The 20534-nt window shown below is 36.0% G+C and overlaps 4 protein-coding genes across 14 annotated transcripts; 3 read left to right on the top strand and 1 right to left on the bottom strand.

Annotated features, from left to right (window-relative positions):
• Positions 1–340: 340 nt before the first annotated feature.
• LOC123202800 (epidermal growth factor receptor substrate 15) lies at positions 341–7922 on the top strand. Of its 2 annotated transcripts, XM_044618934.1 has the most exons (13): positions 341–844; positions 1226–2336; positions 2774–2992; positions 3100–3317; positions 4042–4116; positions 4913–4984; positions 5066–5164; positions 5279–5350; positions 5430–5544; positions 6362–6430; positions 6548–6830; positions 6936–7011; positions 7260–7922. In XM_044618934.1, exons 1-13 carry the CDS (start codon positions 707–709, stop codon positions 7839–7841), a joined length of 3129 nt encoding a protein of 1042 aa, XP_044474869.1. In that variant the 5' UTR covers positions 341–706; the 3' UTR covers positions 7842–7922. The 2 variants fall into 2 exon arrangements, with proteins under 2 accessions (XP_044474869.1, XP_044474870.1); XM_044618935.1 differs by lacking the exon at positions 4042–4116.
• Positions 7923–9605: 1683 nt separating this feature from the next.
• LOC123202802 (coiled-coil domain-containing protein 115) lies at positions 9606–12046 on the bottom strand. Of its 2 annotated transcripts, none has more exons than XM_044618945.1 (7): positions 11704–12046; positions 11366–11483; positions 11130–11270; positions 10752–10822; positions 10329–10416; positions 10138–10252; positions 9606–10060 (listed from the first exon to the last, which is right to left on the bottom strand). In XM_044618945.1, exons 1-6 carry the CDS (start codon positions 11905–11907, stop codon positions 10164–10166), a joined length of 711 nt encoding a protein of 236 aa, XP_044474880.1. In that variant the 5' UTR covers positions 11908–12046; the 3' UTR covers positions 9606–10060; positions 10138–10163. The 2 variants fall into 2 exon arrangements, with proteins under 2 accessions (XP_044474880.1, XP_044474881.1); XM_044618946.1 differs by having other exon boundaries at positions 9606–9972.
• Positions 12047–12133: 87 nt separating this feature from the next.
• LOC123202803 (uncharacterized protein At5g43822-like) lies at positions 12134–15507 on the top strand. 2 transcript variants are annotated; one of them, XM_044618947.1, is made up of 8 exons: positions 12134–12261; positions 12677–12703; positions 12796–12995; positions 13086–13204; positions 13588–13767; positions 13959–14015; positions 14173–14237; positions 14752–15507. In XM_044618947.1, exons 3-8 carry the CDS (start codon positions 12864–12866, stop codon positions 14793–14795), a joined length of 597 nt encoding a protein of 198 aa, XP_044474882.1. In that variant the 5' UTR covers positions 12134–12261; positions 12677–12703; positions 12796–12863; the 3' UTR covers positions 14796–15507. The 2 variants fall into 2 exon arrangements, with proteins under 2 accessions (XP_044474882.1, XP_044474883.1); XM_044618948.1 differs by having other exon boundaries at positions 12158–12297.
• Positions 15508–15632: 125 nt separating this feature from the next.
• Positions 15633–20396, top strand: LOC123202801 (U-box domain-containing protein 44-like). Of its 8 annotated transcripts, XR_006499074.1 has the most exons (6): positions 15633–16155; positions 16229–16272; positions 16995–17569; positions 17664–17973; positions 18462–20148; positions 20233–20396. XR_006499074.1 is itself a non-coding variant. In XM_044618936.1 (5 exons), exons 1-5 carry the CDS (start codon positions 16148–16150, stop codon positions 20036–20038), a joined length of 2514 nt encoding a protein of 837 aa, XP_044474871.1. In that variant the 5' UTR covers positions 15633–16147; the 3' UTR covers positions 20039–20396. The 8 variants fall into 8 exon arrangements, 7 of the variants coding, with proteins under 7 accessions (XP_044474871.1, XP_044474878.1, XP_044474873.1 ...); XM_044618936.1 differs by having other exon boundaries at positions 18462–20396; XM_044618943.1 differs by having other exon boundaries at positions 16990–17569; positions 18462–20396.
• The last annotated feature ends 138 nt before the right edge of the window (positions 20397–20534 follow it).

Genomic DNA, 20534 nt, shown 5'->3' with positions numbered 1-20534 from the left:
GCTATTTAAGGTTCATTTCTCGAACCAAAGCCTCTCGGTTTAAATTAGTAAACTGATTGCTAAGATTAGCTTGAATCTACAGTACTTCATAGAATTTGATTAAATTGATATATAATATTATATAAAAAATCATCAATAAAATAGACAATATAATATATATGAATCATTGGTACGTACATTTTACAAAATTTATTATTTTGTTTTTAAAAATAAAAGCCAAGTAAATCACCCTATTTATATTTTTTTGATACGTTCAATAATGTAGATTTAAATTTTGTTTATGTTATAATAAAATCTTAAAATATACTTCCCTTAGTAAGAAAAAAAAAAAAGGAAATTTGGTCCACACAAAAGGTTACATACAGTTGCTTACCTACTGAATAGATCCTGTTACAGTCTCCGACCCTGTCGATCGAGAAAGACCGTACGGCCCATTCGCGGTTAACAGTCTTTCTTTCTATCTTTTTTTTCAATTTTTGAATCCCCAAATCCGTTTCAATTTCCGAATCCACTTTCAATACTTGTCTGTCTCCCCTCCTCGATCTAACCACCAGTTTGAATTCCTCCATTCCACGACCTGCTGTTCCTTATTTATCTTACATCGAATACTAAATTTTTTTTTTCATTTTTCTGTTCATTTATTTATTTTTTTTTATTTTGAGCTGGGTTTGGATTAATTTGGTCTGGGTTAGTCGTAGAATCGTAAATGGCGGGGGGCAATAGTACGGATCAATTTGAAGCGTATTTTAGGAGAGCTGATTTAGATGGTGATGGTAGAATTAGTGGAGCTGAAGCTGTGGCTTTCTTTCAAGGATCTGATTTGCCCGAACAAGTCCTCGCTCAGGTTCTATTTCTCTCTTTCTTTTTAAACACCCTTCAACTGTAATTGTCGCTCTGTTTTTTCGTTCGTTGAAAATTTGATTCCGATGTTTATGTATTTCTGAAACGGAATCTGGTTAATTACGTCGTCAAATTAATAGTTGCTTACATTTATGATTTAAGGGGACAAAAAGAATGTATGTCTCTTTTTTCGTAACAAAATATAGAACCTTCTTCTAGTTAGATAGTATCTGGCAATTGTATCTGTGATTTTTTAGTATTCTAAGCCTACTTGCAAATCTGGGTAGCAAGTGTTTCTAACTTTCTATCAACTTCACGCGGACCCGATTGAGCTTTGTACTTCATGATATGGCAGCACGGTTATGAAATTTTGTTATGAATGCAGATATGGACATATGCTGATCAAAGCCGCGCAGGTTTCCTTGGCCGGCAAGAATTTTATAATGCTCTCAAACTTGTTACTGTGGCACAGAGTAAACGTGATTTAACACCAGATATTGTTAAGGTAGCATTATATGGTCCTGCTGCAGCCAAAATTCCGCCTCCCCAGATTAATTTTGCAGCTATACCTGCTCAACAAATGCCTTCAATGGCTGGTGCTTCTGCTCAGAAAAGTTCACCAATGCCAACAACAACACCAACACCAACACCGATGGCTTCTCAGGGTTTGGGTTTTAGGGGACCTGGAGTTCCAAATGTGAGTACAATGCAGCAGGCTCCTAGACCATTTCAAGCTGCTCCCCATCCACCTATGGGAGGTAGTTTGCTGGGCCAAACTCAAACCATGGCTGCAGGTATTGCTCCCCATCCCTCTCAACGCATGCCTGGTGGTACTGCTACTTGTAATGTTCCAAATTCAAACACCTCAAAAGATTGGCTTAGGAGTGGAAGGACTGCCGGACTTCCAACAGGGCCTAGAGCAGTTAGTCCATCAACATCCTCATCTGCACTGAACACATTGAGTCTAGTTTCACCATCTTCTCAGCTTTTAACTAATGATTCTAAACCACTAGTTCTTTCTGGAAATGGGAGCTCTTCTGCTTCAAGTTTTGGAGGGGATGTTTTTGCTGCAATCTCACCTACAGTAAAACAAGAGCCTGCTGTCTCTACCTATTCAGCTAGCAGTTTACCTGCCTCATCGGCCTCTGCTCCAGTTTCCAGGGAGACCCCCCAACCTTTAACTAAGCACAATTCGCTTGACTCATTGCAGAGTGCTTTCTCTATGCAACCTGCAGGCAGCCATATTCAGCGAACCCAGTCATTGAACCTGCCACAACAAGTTTCGTCTCAAAGTTCGTCATCATTTACTTCCTCTGGAATTTCAGTTGGGGTAGGGAATTCAACTCCTGATGATTCCCAGCTTACCTGGCCAAAGATGAAACCTACTGATGTTCAGAAATATACAAAAGTTTTTATGGAAGTAGATACTGACAGAGATGGTAGAATTACTGGAGAGCAGGCAAGGAATTTATTTATGAGTTGGAGGCTACCAAGAGGTAATTCTTTATATTTTATTTTCTTATTTTGGTACATAGCTACGGATTTTAAAATATACTTGCTGGGAAGTTGCTTTAATTATTGTTAGGTTAACAAAATTTTAGAGGAAGAAAAAAACCAAACTTTTTGAGGATCCATAGATTAAGCATAAAAAAAACAATTTTTGAGAGTAGTCGGTATTGACCTTGACCATCATTCCCACTGTCAAATATTTATCTTGGGAGGTATAAAACTTTAAATTAGGCTTTTAGACTGATGTTATCTCAACATTGTATTTTTCTCTTGTTCTCTTCAGATAAAGTCTTCTTGTGACTGGTGCAATGCTTTTAAAGCTTTGTTGTTTCTTTTGCTTATTTTAATTTTTTTCATTGATGTTCCAGGGACCTTTTTCTTTATCTATTAAATCTGCCTCATTTTTTCTATTGGTCTTTGCTAGAGGTGCTAAAGCAAGTGTGGGACTTATCCGATCAGGATAGTGATAGCATGCTTTCTTTGAGGGAGTTCTGCTTTGCTCTCTATTTGATGGAGCGATATAGGGAAGGCCGTCCTCTTCCAGCAGTGCTTCCAAGGAATGTTATGTTTGATGAGACACTGTTGTCCATGACAGGTCAACCAAATCCTGCTTTTGGAAATGCTGCTTGGGGTGCCAATCCTGGTATAAGTTAAAAGTTCTTGTAACATCTTTCATGTCTCTCCTCTTCCTTCCTTTTTCAAATATGTGATTTTCTTGATGACTTCGTTGTTCTTTCTATGTTACAATAGGTCAGCAGCCAGTGATGGGTCTTCGGCCAATTACTCCTACTGCTGGTTTGAGGCCACCAGTTCCAGTTACAGCCCACAATGTTGACAATGTGATGATGTTAAATCAACAAAAGTCGAGAGCACCTGGGTTGGATGATCCTTTTGCAAACCAACTTGATAACGGGGAGCAGAATTCTGCAAACTCAGAGCTCCAAGAGGCAGCAGCTGAAGGAAAAAAGGCATTCTCTATCTTTCTCTCTTCTTACCACACAGTTCATGCTCTGGCTTTCCATCCTTCACTTGATATGCTTCTCTTTGGTGGATTAATCTTGGTTATGTTGTTTTAAATTTTTCTCTAGCTTACATGGATCGTTTTGTAAATTTTAAATCCATTCCAATCTATCATATTTGTGAGGAGAATTTATATTCCAAGTCCTTGACCTGAACACATCATGTTGGACATGTTGCATGTAAGTATCATCAGAACTATGCTGTGTGTAAAATAGCAAATGTTCTGAGCTGTGGATGGTTAATTGATTTTGAAATTTTGACTCTTCTGTTCTTCAAGAATTTTTAAGTCAGCAAGCCAGTCTTATACTTTTTAACTAATAGGATTTTATTGCTGAGACCATTATATCTAATTCAATAGTAATATTTCTTTGACTGGAAGAGATCTAAACTCATTCTCATCAAGTTTTATTCATCATTGCCTGAACAATCTCCTAAAGACACTTACAATATGGTTGAGAGTTTGATCTGAAGATTAGTCTCTGATAATGAGAGTGGTGGCGTTTAAAACGTCAGATTTTCATAATCTGTTATTTTCTTTTAGTTCAGAGGGAGTTTGAGGTTCAACACTTTATAACCTCTTTGAATTTTTGGATCATATCTTTATGCATTTTAATTATCACATTGCATTTATAAGAAATATAAAGAATAATTTGTCTTTTCCTTATCTGGCAGGTTGATGAACCAGTGAAAGTGATTTTAGATTCCAGAGAAAAGATTGAGTTTTACCGCACTAAAATGCAGGAACTTGTCAGTAGTTGCCATCTCAAATTTGTTTGCCTTTTGCTGTCCTTTATTTCTCCTCTCTTCAATCTGAAAAATAAATAAAGATAAAACATTGTTGATCCTTTGACTCTCTGGTGGTCAAATCTGATTTAATTATATGTTGCATTGGGAGGTGGTAGGATGCTAGAATTAAGTGGAAATGAAAGAAGTTCACTCAGATCTCTCAACCTATTCATAGTGGTATGCTAGAATTTTTATGATTGTATGCATTGAATGTCATATTGCATTATCATTTCTTGTTGGAATATGTGGATCACAAAAGGTAGTAGAAGTAGAACACTTAACTATGTGTTATTTTTGGGACACTAAAATTTCTATTTCCACGGGGATTTTAGTTTTCTGAATCCATTGCCTGGAACCTGAAAATGCAATATGAATTTATTGTAGATTTACATATGTGTTGTTTGCCTTTTCCTTGCATATGAAGCTGGCTTTCAATGCCCAAGAAGTAACAGTAACAGAATGACCTGTGTAAAATGCTTTTAGGTTGCTTTGCCACCATGATATGGTTTCATAACTGAACACTGTAAAGTTGGTGTGCAGCTGTATTTGTTTTTAAGAGAAGTTTTATGTGTAACTAATTCTATTATATCTGAATCACTGAAAGAGTATGAAGATAGGTAATAGGTTAGACCATGTTAATGATATTTAACATGAAATAATAAGCCTTTATGAAATGAAAACTGTCAGTGTTTTAAGAAATTAGGCAGCAATTCTTTTGGCTATTCCGCCTTGTTCATTTTTGTTTCTTTGTTTCTAGGTCCTTTATAAAAGCAGGTGTGACAATAGACTAAATGAAATCACAGAGAGGGCACTTGCAGATAAGCGTGAGGTATTTAGTAGAATAAAGTTGTGCTTCTGTTATTCATCATCCTTAATGGAATTTGCATTATATTAACAATTGTTATTGCAGGCGGAATCACTGGGTAAGAAATATGAAGAGAAGTACAAACAAGTTGCAGATATAGCTTCTAAATTAACTATTGAAGAGGCCAAATTTCGTGAACTTCAGGTAATGGCTTTTTATTCTTTTATGCAACCCTGCCTGAGAGTTTTTCAACTGCATGAGCTTTTTGGAATGTTTAATCTTGTTACATGATTTTAATCAATCTTAATTCATTTTTAGGAGAGGAAAATGGAGTTGCAGCAAGCTATTGTCAATATGGAACAAGGTGGCAGTGCAGATGGTATTCTTCAGGTAAATTTTGGCCTGTTACCCACAGTGTTCATTAGAGAGTTTATGTTGTCTAATATTAATGCTTTGCGGGTTTGTATAGGTCCGTGCTGATCGTATACAGTCAGATCTTGAGGAGCTGTTGAAGGCTTTAACTGAACGTTGCAAGAAACATGGAGTAGATATTAAGTCAAGTGCGCTAATTGAGCTTCCCTTTGGTACTTAAATTTCATTCCTTTGTGTTCTATATAAAATTTACATCAGTACTTCCTCTCCAAGATCAACATGATCAATGGTTTTCAAGATTTTAAAATAACTTTTAGCTATTTTACTTGATAGACTTGAAAAACTACCCTTCTCATTAATCTCATTGAATCTTGATGTTGTCATTAGTCACTTTTTTCTGTTTTCTGAAGCAATTTTTCATGGTGGCTTGGTACTGTGGCTGTATATGTATGTACACATTTGTCATATACTAATAGATTTGTATGTTTTCTTTGTGCAAACCTCTTAAATTCTTTATTAAAATGTATATTGCTTTCTATCAGCTCTTGAAATTTTGAGTTAAAAGTGCACCACAGATGAATGGTCAACTCAAACAACTCCCATCCTTTCCAAAATCAGAATAAAACAAAATAGAAGGAATAATTGCGAAAAATTTCTATAAACCTGAGCTATGATAGTGCTTCGTTTGGTTGTCCTACAGTTGTTTATCACTAGAACTTGTATAGGTTTTTGAGAAAACCTTTTAATAATTGCTGAGGATTGAGAAGTTTTTTTACAAGAAATTCTGAAAGTTGTATCAATAAAGAGTTACTCAAAAAAGAACAAGTAGTTCGCTAAAGAAGGACAAGCTTGAGAAAACAAGAAATTTCAGTGTTGTGTCTAACTGGAATTCCATGGAGTACCTTAATATTAGTATGCTAGTTGTGAGTAAGTTTTCAGTCTACTTTCTGTGTGTTTTATGAAAGTTGGGGCAGTTTGATTAACCTCTTAGGGTTATGTTTGTTTATGTTTCCTATACATTGTATCAAGGCTGGCAACCTGGAATCCAAGATGGAGCAGCTGTTTGGGACGAAGAGTGGGATAAATTTGAAGATGAAGGTATGCCATCTGGTTGCTAAACAGCTAGTTTACTTCTTACAATTTTCACAAATTCTTCCCATTCTCCATAATTTCTCTTTTAAGTGTTTATTTATGTCATGTCTCTTTTGCTTTCAGGATTTGGCAATGAGCTCAATTTCAATACGAAAAATGCTTCTGCCTCACCAAATGGTAGTTTAACTCCTGATTCCTTATCCAATGTGGATGAAAAACCCAAGAACTTGATGAATACTCGTGAACATATTCTTGAGAGTGAATCTGCCTACACTCACAGTGAAGATGAATCGGCAAGAAGCCCTCATGGAAGTCCTGCTGGAAGGTCTGCTCTAGAAAGTCCATCTAAAGAATTTTCTGATGGCCCCTTTGAAAGGAGTAATGAAGCAGATGCAGAAACACATAGGTTTGTGGTTTGATATTTCTGTTCTAAGCTATTGAGTTCGTGTCTCTCTTAGTTGAATGTGAGCAATATTTTTGACTTGGTGGTACTGAATTTATTTATCAACAGAAGTTTTGATGACTCGACATGGGGTGCATTTGACAATAATGATGATGTAGACTCAGTATGGGGGTTTAATCCCAAGGTGAGCCTGGACTTCTTGATTTCTATTTCCTATCATACTGAAATATATATTTCATGGCTATCACAGGATGCCTTTGCAACTGGTAGGCTGACATTTTAAAAAATGAATCAATATTTCATATTTGGAATCTAGTATTCCGAAATTTTAAAATGCCCTGATGAACTTCTTGCTGTTCCATTGCATTTTTCTCGGCGGTCTGCTTATGGACATGTAAGTTTAATTTTCTGCATATTTGTGTTAATTTGCAGGGCTCAGATTCTGACAGTCACACAGATCTATTTGGATCTAGTGATTTTGGAGTTAACCCAATTAGAACCGGATCCCCAAGTGCTGGGAGCACCTTTCGGAAAAAGAGTCCATCTACATTCGATGACTCTGTTCCTGCTACTCCAGTCTCAAAATATGGAAACTCTCCACCAAGATACAGTGATGCATCAGGATTTGACAGTTTCTCAAGGTTTGATTCCTTCAGCATGCATGATGGTGGTTTTTCTTCACAACCAGAGAGACTCACAAGGTTTGATTCGATAAATAGTTCCAAGGACTTCAGCAATGACAACAGTTTCACAAGATTTGATTCCAGAAATAGTTCCAGGGACTTTGGCAATGACAAGTTCTCAAGGTTTGATTCTATAAACAGTACTAGCGACTTTGGCCATGAGAAACTAGCAAGGTTTGATTCCATTAACAGTACTAAAGACTTTGGCAACAGTCGCGGATTCTACTCTTTTGATGATACAGACCCTTTCGGCTCCAGTGGCCCTTTTAAGGTCTCCTTTGACTCAAGCTCCAAAGATAATTTATCACTGGACTCTAAGCACCAAAGATAAGTTCTATTTGGACTCGAACTCCAAAGAGAGATTCTGTTCTGGCAATATCAAGAAAAGAGAATAAACTTGTCTTCTCTGTTCCGTTTGTTTTTAAATCATTAGCTTGTCTTGTCCAATTTGTTTAGGGGGTAATTAATTAAAATAAGCAAAAGTTTATTTTATTATACGTTTTTAGGTCAATATAAAAAAGTTTTACTAAATTAAGTAAACACTAATTTTTTTATCCTTTTTACCTTTATGTTAAAAAATCAAGTAAAAATATTTTTTCTAAAAATGTGCGTCTGTTTATGGTGGTTACGATGGGGGTTAAGAATTTTACAGTGAAACCTTAAATATGTTGAATTATGTATATGGATGTTTTTGAATGTTTCGAATAGTATAAAATGATGTAGTTTCGATATTAATGGATGTCTGGAAGTGTAGCCGTTGAGAGATAAAAGTACGTAAATTTATAGTGTCGTGTAAACTGCGCAAATCGCATAAACATTGTTTACACAGCGTAAATACTGTTTATATCGCGTAAATACTGTTTAAATTGTGCAAAAGCAGATATCATAGTCTATGAACAGGATTTTTGTGCGATTTTGCAAGCGGTTTGAACAGTGTTTGAACGATATGAACAGTTTTTTTGTGCGGCACTGTAAATTTATGCGTTTTTGTCTCTTAACGGTTACACTTCCAGACATTCATTAACATCGAACTACATCATTTTATACCATTCGAAACATTCAAAAACATCTATATTCATAATTTGACATATTTAGGGTTTCACTGTAAAATCCCTAGCCACCATTAACTGACGTACATTCTCAGAAAAAATATTTTTACTTGGTTTTTTAACATAAGGGTAAAAATGATAAAAAAATTAGTGTTGGTTTAGTTTAGTGAAACTTTTTTATGTTGGCCTAAAAATATATAAACGGGCAGATTTTTATTTATTTTAATTAATTTCTCTTGTTTAGGGCTTGTTATGTGGGGTGGATTGAAGCCGAACTATAGTTGAAATTCTAACTTGACAGCTCGATTTGAGTTAGATTTGTTTATTCTTGTGACAACATTGTTTAATTTATGGGAGATATTTTTCACTCCGTTAATTATACTGTTCAAGTTGCTGGTAATCTTTGATAACATTATGCACCTGTTTGAATGAGTTTGAGTTAAATATTATAGATTTAAACTGACTTGATTCTGTGCTGTTCAAATCCACCACAATGGTCATTGCCTAGTTGTTTTTGTGTGCTGTATAGCTTGGGACAAAAGCTGGACTGTTGTAAATTAGATTGGTGTACGGCATTACCGTATTTGTGGGATGTCATTTTATTAAACAATTTTTTGTCATTCAAGGATGAGAAATGAGAGACGAGAAAAAGAGAATATGAATGTTTTCTGAGTGATATATTCTGGAAAACATTGGAAGTATGAAAATAAAAATATGTATTATTCATTTTTGCATTTCCAATGAAACTCTGTACCTTCAATCTTGTTTAATTTTTTTCATTCCCATGGACAGCGGCAGATTAATCTTTTCTAATAATTTTTTTTTCCACAATTTCTATGGTAACAGTTCTTTTTGATCTTTAACAACTCATTACCAATTGAAGCGACCTCGACTTGGACTTTCAGAATTCAAGCTGAGTTTAAATGAAAGGTGATAATTGTGTTGGATGGACGCTACATATATGTAATTTGCTACACTATAGTCTATGATAAAGTGACAATACAATCATTCCAAGAGGAGGACAATAACTAAACCCACCAAAACAGTTCGACGAAGAAACGATAGAAATTGCTATTTTCAAACAAATCCAAGTATAGTACTAAACAACACAAAACATGGTGGTATAATCCATTGGAAAAGATGCCAACAATGTGCGGTGCAAAGAAATAATTTTCAGTTATTCGCATCAAAATTGCACTGAGTCCCCATCAAGGATTCTTAGCAACCTATAATCACAAATGATTCATCAAGCTCCTGACTTACACAGATGTAATAAAAGAGTCCCTTAGTCACAAACCTTTTCAGCAACAACATGCAATTGATCAAACAATGAATATCAAAACCTGACCCAGCTATGGATGACAACCTTCCCACTCTTCCCTCTTCTCTTTTCCATGTTTGAGCTTCAAATTTCTGATTACCACAAGGATGTTAATTTTTTTTCTTTTTAAATATCTTCGGGGCTCGATTACTCTAGTGATGATATGCCTTAACTAGTAAACTGTCAGAATAATAAAATTTGACAAACTATTAGGTGATGTGTAAGGGAAAGATTTTTGAAATCAGAGTAATATATACCCAAAGGAATCAACTCTTTATCTTCTCTAAGTGCCTCCCAATTTTTCGTGGACTTGATCAAAAGAGGCAAGAATTTCTGAACGCATATTTGCTATTTCTACCAGTATCTCCAATGCTGCAGAGATGAGATAACCAAAAAGGTGACAGTCTATTCAGCAGATTTTAATCAGTATTTCTGCTAAGTTATTTACCTGTTTCAAATGATATTTGAGCGGCTCGAAGCCTAGGGGAAACAAGTGCTCCAAAAACTGACAAGGATTTGGATCGTTGCTTTTGAACCTAAGACAGTGAAAACAAGATTTATGGATTGACTCCATCACAGATTACATGATAGAGCAGTTCACTAGCAATCCTTCTACTTTAAGTGATATAACTAATCCACCTACATTCAGTCAATACTTCTCGGATAACATTTGCTTGGTGCAACAAAAAACAGGGACAATGAGGCAGAAACTAGCTTTTGGCATGGATATATACTATTGGACTTGGCACACTAAATTGAATGCTAATAAAATCAGGGTCACATTTAGAAAAAGATTCAATACAAATTCTAAACATAAGAATCCTTGTCACAAAAGTTTAAAAGTTCATAATATGTTAACATGAAAAGGTACCTGGTCATCGAGTGTAAGAGGACTTCCATTCCTTTCCGAGGCTTTCTCTCCATTTCTTTCTGAAGCTTTCTCTTCACATTAAAAAAAAACAAAATTATGTGAGGCAAGGTTCATGAAGGGGATGCCATAGTAGATAAGAGTAAAACTCCTAAACATAACAAAAGCATTATCATTTAAGAACTTTGTCTGTTGATATATTCAAGTATATAGATTTAAGAATTCCAATGGTTACATCATAAAGCTTTTAGCAGCGATGTCCTGCTTTAGCAGAACCAGCAAAAGATAAGGATATTATCTTTTCAGATCCTATGACTAAAGCAAAGAATTTAAAAGATAAGGATACATCATCTCAAATTATCAGGGAGAATTCCATTATACCAGAATGACTGGAATTGTTTCTATGCTGGAGCTGACTATCAGATTCTGTTGGTAATTTGTCCCCTCTAGATTTTTCTTCTCCATCATCGGAGGATGCCCATTTGCGCAAAAGAAATCGATGTTGTATAAACATGGAGTCAGCTATACCAGATTATACACAAGTTCAATAATTTCTTATTAGAATGAAATTGATAAAATTAGCTATGCAGTAAAACCAGAGACACAGTGGAAATTACCATCTTGTTGAGATACTTGCACTGATGTAGCAGCAGAGTGAACTTTAAGGTCTAACAAAGCACTACTAACTCGTGAAGATCCCATAGAATGCCTAGCACTTGCCAGTTCCAACCATCCCTAGAGTGAGAACATTTTTAAAAAATTCATAAATCAGGAGTTTATTCATGAAAAACAAATAAAAACCCTAAATTCAAAGATTTGCATTAATGACAATCAAAGCACCAATGCATTGGAACCGATAAGTAAATCTAAACTAGAAAGCCATTGGATTAATTTTGTAGTATCAATTCAGTCAAAAAGAGTTTTTTTTTTTTTCCCTTAATATAATTGTTGTTACCTGGCGAAGCGTAGAAGATAAAGAATCTATCAGCATCAGATAGCCATCCGTAGAATCCAGAAACTGCAACAGAGTTTCATCTTTTATTTGCTTTTCTTCTTGTTGTTTTTCACGTCCATTTTCAACTGTGTTTGGTTCGTGATCTTCATTTTCAACTGCGCTTGGTTCGCGATCTTCATTTTCAACTCTTTTCATTATCGCCATTCTTTCTCAATCAGCCCAAAAAGATCAGAGTGAATCGATTAGGCGAAGGAAGTTTGGATTGGAAGAGGGGATTAGTGGAAGAAGGAACAACCGAAGAAGAAAGCCGCAGATGAGTGGATTAAGAAGAAAGCCATCCGTAATCAAACCCGGTGAAACTCGGTGAACCGGTTAAAACCAACAAAAGCCGGTTTCACCGAAACTACGACGTTTTCCCTTAAAAAATGAAAAACGATAACACCCTAACACTCAAAATTCTCTCACACTGAAACATTCAGTCTCGATTCTCGTCTCAACTAAATTCCAAAGCACTACCCAGCTTTACATCAATCGTAATCGCAAAGCTCAGCTCAATGTGTTCGTTATTTTTCCTAGATCCCTCTCTTTCGATTAGTAAATCTCTTTATCACAAATTTTTCCTATTTTAATTTCTGAGTTTTGAGATTTATTTAGTGATTCTAGTACTTCATTTAGCAAAGATTTAAAAGTGTTAAATGAATCTCAGGTCTTTCTATGAGTGATTCATTGTAGAACGCCTGATTTTGATGTGATGAATATCTATTATTGTAAACCTAGTTCTTAGCAAATATGAATTAAACTCTTGGCTGTTTGTTTGTTTATAAGGTTTTGTTTCTTATATCTTCTCAATTTTGGTATTTTTTCTTCACTCTATCATTAATTATTGCAGTTTTCAGATATTTTAAAATTACATGAATTTCATATCAAATATCAATGTTCTTCTTATTCCTAATTTTTCTAATTATTCTTTCAGGGAATGTGTTTTGTCAGGAGAGCTCAGGTACAATACAAATATAACCTGTTGTTGGAAAGCTAACCTGAAAATATAAAACTTAGTGTAAAGACAAAACTGACATTGAATATTTATATCAGTTATCACTCCTGAGTCCTGAGCGATTACTGAGTCAGGTCGAGTCGGATGTTAGGGTTCTTCGAATCTGATGGAAGGAATAATAAATAAGTATCAGCAGAAATTCAAAAAGCTCAAAGAAGAAATGAATCGATGGGATGACCTTCAACCGCACTTAATTGTTCAGTTTAGAAATGCTTCTTCAATCATTGAGAGGTTACAGGTCAATATGGACCCTAATTTATTAATTTCACTTTATTATTTACTTATTGATCTTCATCTTCTGAGCTCTCTCTGGAATTGTGATTGTTAGGTTGTTCAAGATCCTAAAAACTACTCATGTTTGAATTCCGTAGGTGGGATTCAAGCTGCTGTATTGACGAAACAAATGGAATCCTTGCAGATTATTTTGCCTTCAATGGAAAAAGCATTGTAATTCTCTTCTTTTCTTGCTATTAATATTTAAACCTTGATCATTTTTTTTACATCAAGTGTCTATTGTGATAGTGTTTGATTTATTAAGTTTGAAGCAATGTTTTCTATGACCGGGTCAAGGAGCCGTTTTGGGTTATTCTGGATTGGTGATGTCAGCATAACGTCAGCTACATAAATAAAAATTATGTATTATATATACTAAATATATATTGTATAAATCTAAACATAAATGTTTCTAGTATCTGTGCCCAGTAGTTTGAGTTGTTTCATCCTCAATAACGTGTGTTGAGCGGCTGGTCTGGTCCGGATTCTAGAACAATGGTTTGAAGACATGATTGGATTTAATGAAACTCTTGTTAAGTTTTGAAACATATGTTCAGGGAAGAGTTTCGAGGAATTGTTTTGTCTATTGAGAAGTTATATCGTGATGGTAGACAGCTAGTTAAAGGGGGCTCTAATCAACTAACAGTGAAACAACTGCAGCAAAGAGTTGGTGTTAAGCCATGTCTTGCAGATTGTTTAGATGGGCTTATGATTCTTCATGACATGCATTACTCAGAGTATGTGATTCTTCTATATATATATTTTCATCGTAACAGTTGCAATTGGTACTTTTTTTAGTTGTCTGATGAGGATAATTCGATTATTCTGTTTCCCCTTTATTAAACTTAAAGTAATCTCTGCTAGATTAAGTTCTGACAGTTCCAAAATCTGTTCTAGATTCTGAAGGATGCTTGGTGTGTGTTTGTAGGTATCTTCTGAAATCATCATTGTTTTCAGTTCTTTCAGAATTGGCCCTGCAACCCAGGTAGTTGTTCTTTATGTTGATAAAGACACTATCTCTTTCTTGCTTAGGATTTTGTTCAAGTACTATGTAGATGATGTGTCTTTATTTTGTCAGTTCCTATATTCTATGTATTCTAATTACAAGGATTGTGATGGTAACTTTACCTCTCTACCTGCAGTACAAGTGATCTGGGTGCACTGCAGCAACTCTTAGTCGATCAGCCAAACATCCCTAAAGAGGAAGGTAGGCTTTGTTTATTGAAGTATGTGAGTGAGAATGAAAATTTTCAGGTTTAATGAGTAGGCATGTAGAATACATGTAATTTATATTATAATTATGATTGCTTAAATTGATTAAATAACTACTTGGAAATAGAATAAGATGGTGGTATGTAAGTGCAACATAAAGGAAAAGTTTGGATTCTGATAGGAAGCAATAAATGGGTGCTGCTAAATGCTATTCCCTGGGGTTATAGTGCCGGCTCATTATGATAGTACACATTTATCCAGTTATTATATCTCCAACTGTCCATTATGAACCTTGTACTGTTTTATTTGTAATCAGTTTTGAGAATTCTATACATTCTGCCAATATTTGTAATACTAATATTTCTATTAATAAACCAGACAAGTGAGGTTTAATCATTTTGAATATGCTACCAACATTTTAGTAACATAGTTTGGTAGATGTTGGGTCGTAGTTTTTGCTTATCACAAGGCATAACCTCTGATTGCTACTTTTTTTTTTTTTGGTGCAGTGCAATCCATCTTTGAGATCATATTTGCAGAAGAGATAAATTAATATTCATTAAGAGTAAAATTATATGTACTGACTGATCAAACTAAGTAATCCATACAAATTGATGAGGTAGCTTGTAATTGGGTGATTTTAAAGTAAGAAAAAAAAAAATCATATCATTCCATCACATATCGTCACGTCAGTTTGTATGAATAAGTTAGTAAAAGTATATGTAATTTTATACATTCAATAAAGCTGCTGTCAATCAATCTTCCATTCATTGAATACCTATATGTGGAGTAGAATTGCAGTGCTTTTGATTCTTTATGAAAGTGATGCTTGCAGCAGTGTGCTTATTTATTGCTGTAGAGGGTATAGAAGAATGCCTTTGAAGGATCTTTGGGGTAAAGCATTTTTGGCAATCATAAAGAGTTGCAGAATTCTTCCAGTTGAATTACTATCATGTTGTTGAATGACTGGATTCCTCTTGCTCTGGTCTTGTTGCCAAGTGTCTTTGTTGGGGACATGACATAGTGTACAAGTGCCTCCTTGAAACTTTCCTCTTCTCCTTCTGCATCACGGTGACAGAAACTATACTCTGTTCAAGTTCAATTATCATGTACTTTACAGACTATGGTTGAAACTTTTCAATCTTTTCATTTACCAAAAGACTTGTAAGAAAATTTATAATGCTTCAGTTCTGGCACAAATCATTGCCTTTGACAATATACATGAACTCCAAAGGCATCCTCCCAGGGGTTAATTATTTGCATAATTTTCCTTTTAAAGTGTGGTACTCCTGTGTTGAGTAAAAGGGCATAGATGTACTAATGCCTGTAGATATGCCTGCAAGAAATGGGTTTTGGTGGTGAATTGTGGGACTAGTTTTCTCATTATTGGCTTGGTGGTTGGTACTAAGGGTGGATTTAAGCCGAATCAAGACTAAACATTGGTCGGCTTGTGTTTGACGAACTGTTGAAAAATCAGGATAAAAGATGAAAAGGGGTCGTTAGAGAGAAAAAAGAAGAATGAACCGACAGAGAAAAAGAAAATTCAGCGTAAAGATGAAAATTGGGAAAAGGCGACTACTTTTTAACTCAACCGATGCTTTTATGTAACTACCTAATAATGGTCCTGGGCACCTCTCACTGGAAAGTACCAAGATTTAAACTTTATTTCAAAAAGTGGTTCTGTTCGTTGAAGACGATGAATTCATTCAACTCCAGAACTAGACCATACGTGAAAATGTGAAATTCTACTTGCAAGCAACACGGCCAGGCAAGTCGTTCGTGAGCCTCCCTCAGTCCACCGCCAGCTCGCAATGAAACAGTCAGAACGACCCGTTTTACAATTTGGCTCGTTGGCTGTTGCCTTGTCGTTGTTGTGCTCTTGTATCTCAAACTCAGGGCAAGCAAATGGTGTGGTATGTCCTGTTCATCGATAATTAATTTATTATTAATAAAATAATTAATAATTACTATACTTCGTTGAACCAGTAATTTGTTGAATCATGATGGGTGGTGGACTCAGTCAACTTTCGGTATGCTATGGCTTTCTTCACTCTGGCTTTAATCATCAATTTTTGTTCTTTTGCTGCTGTTCTTTTTGTTTGGACTTTAATAAAGATACCCTAATTCACCACCCTCGAAAGAAAAAAAAGAAACCTAGAAGCCTTCTAGGCTCTTGCTCAACCATCATTTAACCAAGGTATAGCCTTTTGTTTTCTGGGGTTCAATTCTGAATTTATTTTGCTTTTTTGTCGCTCTTTTTTAACTTGATTTTTGGTGATTGGTTGGTTTATTTTGTTATTGGGACTCAAGGATGGGTTAACTGAAACTATAATTTCATGTAGATATATAACTGTTCTTGAATTTTAGCTTGGATTCTGACATGGGGCAGTCGAAAAGTTAACTGCTTTTGTTATGTTACATAGATCTGCTGGGTGGTTGGCTCTCTGGGGTTAGGTTCATGGTGGTTTGAAAGTTTGATGTGTCGTGTTATATTTTAAAAAGGCTTAGAGGATGAACATAATGAGTTCTCAAAAGGAAAATTTCCGTAGAATCTGTTAAAAAGCAGAACACAATTCGTATTTATTTAATTTTGTGGCCCACCAAACAGATTGTGCTGTGATGCTTTAGGCATGTTGCAGTATGTCTTCTTTTTTTTTTTTCTAAATCCTTACTCAACTCCTTTACAAATGATAGTTATAGATTCATGATACAGTGGTGTGTTATATACAATATCATGTTGCTGGCAGAGTAGCAGTGAGCGATATTGATCAAATGGCTGAAAGCTGGGGCGGAAGTTTTGACTCTGGTAGCCTGTCAGATGAGAGTTACCATTTCGGGAAGATGCACATTGAGCCAATTTATGATGCATTTTTTTGCCCTTTAACAAAGCAAATTATGCGTGATCCTGTTACCATAGAAAATGGTCAAACTTTTGAGCGTGAAGCAATTGAAAGGTGGTTCCAGGAATGCAAGGAGAGTGGACGGAAGCTGGTCTGCCCTTTGACCCTAAGAGAATTAAGCAGTACTGAACTTAACCCCAGTATAGCTTTAAGAAACACAATTGAAGAATGGAGTGCTAGGAATGATGCTGCTCAACTTGACATGGCGCAGAGATCATTAACTTTAGGCAGCTCAGAGAGTGATACATTGCAGGCTCTGAAGTATGTGCAGTATTTCTGCAAAACAAGCCGATCAAATAAGCATGTTCTGCACAATTCCGAGCTATTACCTATGATAATTGACATGTTGAAGAGCAGCAGCCATAAAGTTCGGTGTAAAGCTCTAGAAACACTTCGAATTGTAATTGAAGAAGATTCTGATAATAAGGTTGTTAAAGATTCGATTGATTTTTATCCAGTTTAGTTGACTTATCTAGGATGCACTTAGTGACTCTTGTTGATCTCTTGTCTATGTTTTCCAGGAAATATTGGCCCAGGGGGATACTGTGCGAACTATAGTTAAGTTCTTGTCACATGAGCATTCCAAGGAGAGGGAAGAAGCTGTATCTTTACTATATGAGCTCTCCAAATCTGAAGTGCTGTGTGAGAAAATTGGTTCTGTCAATGGAGCAATTCTTATATTGGTTGGAATGACAAGCAGCAGTTCAGAAAATATCTTGACTGTGGAGAAGGCTGATAAAACGCTGGAAAATCTGGAGAGGTGTGAAAACAATTTGCGACAGATGGCTGAAAATGGAAGACTGCAACCTCTTCTAACACAAATCCTGGAAGGTGGTTAAACATCTCTGATACATAGTGAGATAAGAACAACATATTTGTATGTGTTGTTTTAAGAGTTCATATATTTGGATGGTTAGGATCACTAACATTAGGGCTTTTATACAAAGTTCATTTTAAGTTAACGTTATTTTTTGAATAAGAAAACAAATTGTTTTTTAGACACAACAACATACAATTATTCTTCAAAGCAGTAGTGTTCTGGCAATAGTTTTTCTTCAAAATTGTTTCCAGAAACAGTCAGTCAAACAAATTTTATATATTGAAACACAGCTAAAAGAGAAAATGGGTCCGAAAGAATTGAATCAAATACACTTTTTTTTTTTCCTTGATAAAAGATTTTTAGCAGTTGTCCTTGTATTGGTATCTTCTATCTAAGATCTGTATTATTGATGTCACCCCAGCCTGTGACAATGCTCTTTTTTTTCAATCTTGTGACGTGTTTTCCTCATGTTAATGTTTCTACAATGGGATGACTGCAGGTCCAACAGAAACTAAACTGTCCTTGGCTGCATTTTTAGGCGAGCTGGCTTTAAACAATGATGTTAAAGTGCTAGTGGCAAGAACTGTGGGTTCATCTCTTATCAGTATTATGAAAAGTGGTAATATGCAGGCAAGAGAAGCTGCTTTGAAAGCTCTCAATCAAATTTCATCGTATGAGTCAAGTGCGAAGGTGTTGATAGAGGATGGTATCCTTCCCCCTCTTGTTAGGGACCTCTTCACAGTTGGATCCAATCAGCTCCCAATGCGATTGAAAGAAGTCTCTGCTACAATTCTTGCCAATGTTGTTAGTTCAGGCTATGACTTCGACTCGATCATAGTTGGACCTGACCACCAGACTTTAGTTTCAGAAGACGTAGTCCATAACCTACTTCATCTAATTAGCAACACAGGTCCAGCAATTGAGTGCAAACTTCTGCAGGTCCTTGTTGGACTAACTAATAGTACCACAACTGTTGTGAATGTGGTTTCTGCCATCAAAAGTTCCGGTGCTACTATTAGTTTGGTTCAGTTTATTGAGGCTCCTCAGAATGATTTGCGTGTGGCTTCCATAAGACTTCTACAGAACCTCTCTTCATACATGGGTCAGGAATTAGCTAATGCGCTACGTGGCACAGTTGGTCAGCTTGGCAGCCTAATGAAAGTCATATCAGAAAATACAGGAATTACTGAGGAACAGGCAGCAGCTGTTGGCCTTCTAGCTGAACTTCCAGAGAGAGACGTGGGTTTGACACAGCAAATGCTAGATGAAGGCGCCTTTCAGCTAATCATCTCTAGAGTGGTTAGGATTCGACAAGGAGAGACTAGGGGTTCCCGCTTTGTGACACCATTCCTAGAAGGGCTTGTATCAGTTCTTGCAAGGGTAACATTTATCTTGGCCGATGAACCTGATGCCATCGCTCTTTGCCGTGAGCATAATCTTGCAGCACTGTTCATTGAACTACTTCAGTCCAATGGACTCGATAAAGTACAGATGGTTTCTGCTACAGCATTGGAGAACTTATCTCTAGAATCCAAAAACTTGACGAAACTGCCCGAGTTGCCTTCACCTGGTTTTTGTGCCTCAATCTTCCCATGTTTCATTGAGCAGCCTGCCATTACTGGATTGTGTCAGGTCCACAGGGGAAGGTGTTCACTAAAAGAAACCTTTTGTCTTTTGAAAGGACAGGCTGTGGAGAAATTGGTAGCACTTCTAGACCACACAAATGAGAACGTGGTTGAGGCAGCACTGGCGGCATTATCTACTTTGTTGGAGGATGGTCTTGATATTGAACAAGGTGTGATGGTTTTGTGTGATGCACAGGGTATCAAGCCTGTTCTTGATGTGTTACTTGAAAAAAGAACTGAGAACCTGAGGAGGAGGGGGGTTTGGGTAGTTGAGAGAATCTTGCGAACCGATGACATTGCACATGAAGTTTCCAGAGACCCAAATGTCAGTACTGCACTTGTTGATGCCTTCCAGCGTGCCGACTATCGAACACGGCAGATTGCTGAACGCGCCCTAAAGCATATCGATAAAATTCCGAACTTTTCAGGAATCTTCCCAAATATGGGATGAAACTCTTCCAGATACCTTATTTAAAATTTTACAAAATGCAGGCGCCTGTATCTAATACCTGCTTTGCCGAAGCAGTTTGACAAGAATTGATATTTTCTACAACTTGTCAGGTAGATATTGTTTCATAAAGAGACTTTCAATTTGTAGAGGAATTTTAAGCGCCATTCATTTATTCTTAGTTTTGTTGTTTTCAGCAATATTTTCATTCGTGGAGAGCCGGACTATGTATTGAACTAGTGAAGAGACCGATCTTTGATCAATTGACTATGGAATTAGTTGATCATTAGTTAGATTGGTTTGATTGTTGTATTGTTTAAATAAATATTAAAAAAATATTCAAAACAGTTTATTTATTTAATCTTTAAATATTAAATTTGAATTACATTTCAGCGATAATAAATTTGGTTCGGATGTTAAATGTGTTCATCTTTACTTGTGAAAGATGGGTTTGAACCAATGGGATGTTTTGTCATGTGCTCAATCCTGCCCCCAAAAA

Source organism: Mangifera indica, chromosome 19 (assembly GCF_011075055.1).
Source record: "Mangifera indica cultivar Alphonso chromosome 19, CATAS_Mindica_2.1, whole genome shotgun sequence".
NCBI lineage: Eukaryota > Viridiplantae > Streptophyta > Magnoliopsida > Sapindales > Anacardiaceae > Mangifera > Mangifera indica.
Note: the sequence above shows the minus strand (reverse complement) of the source record. Positions and strands in the feature narration are given on the sequence as shown.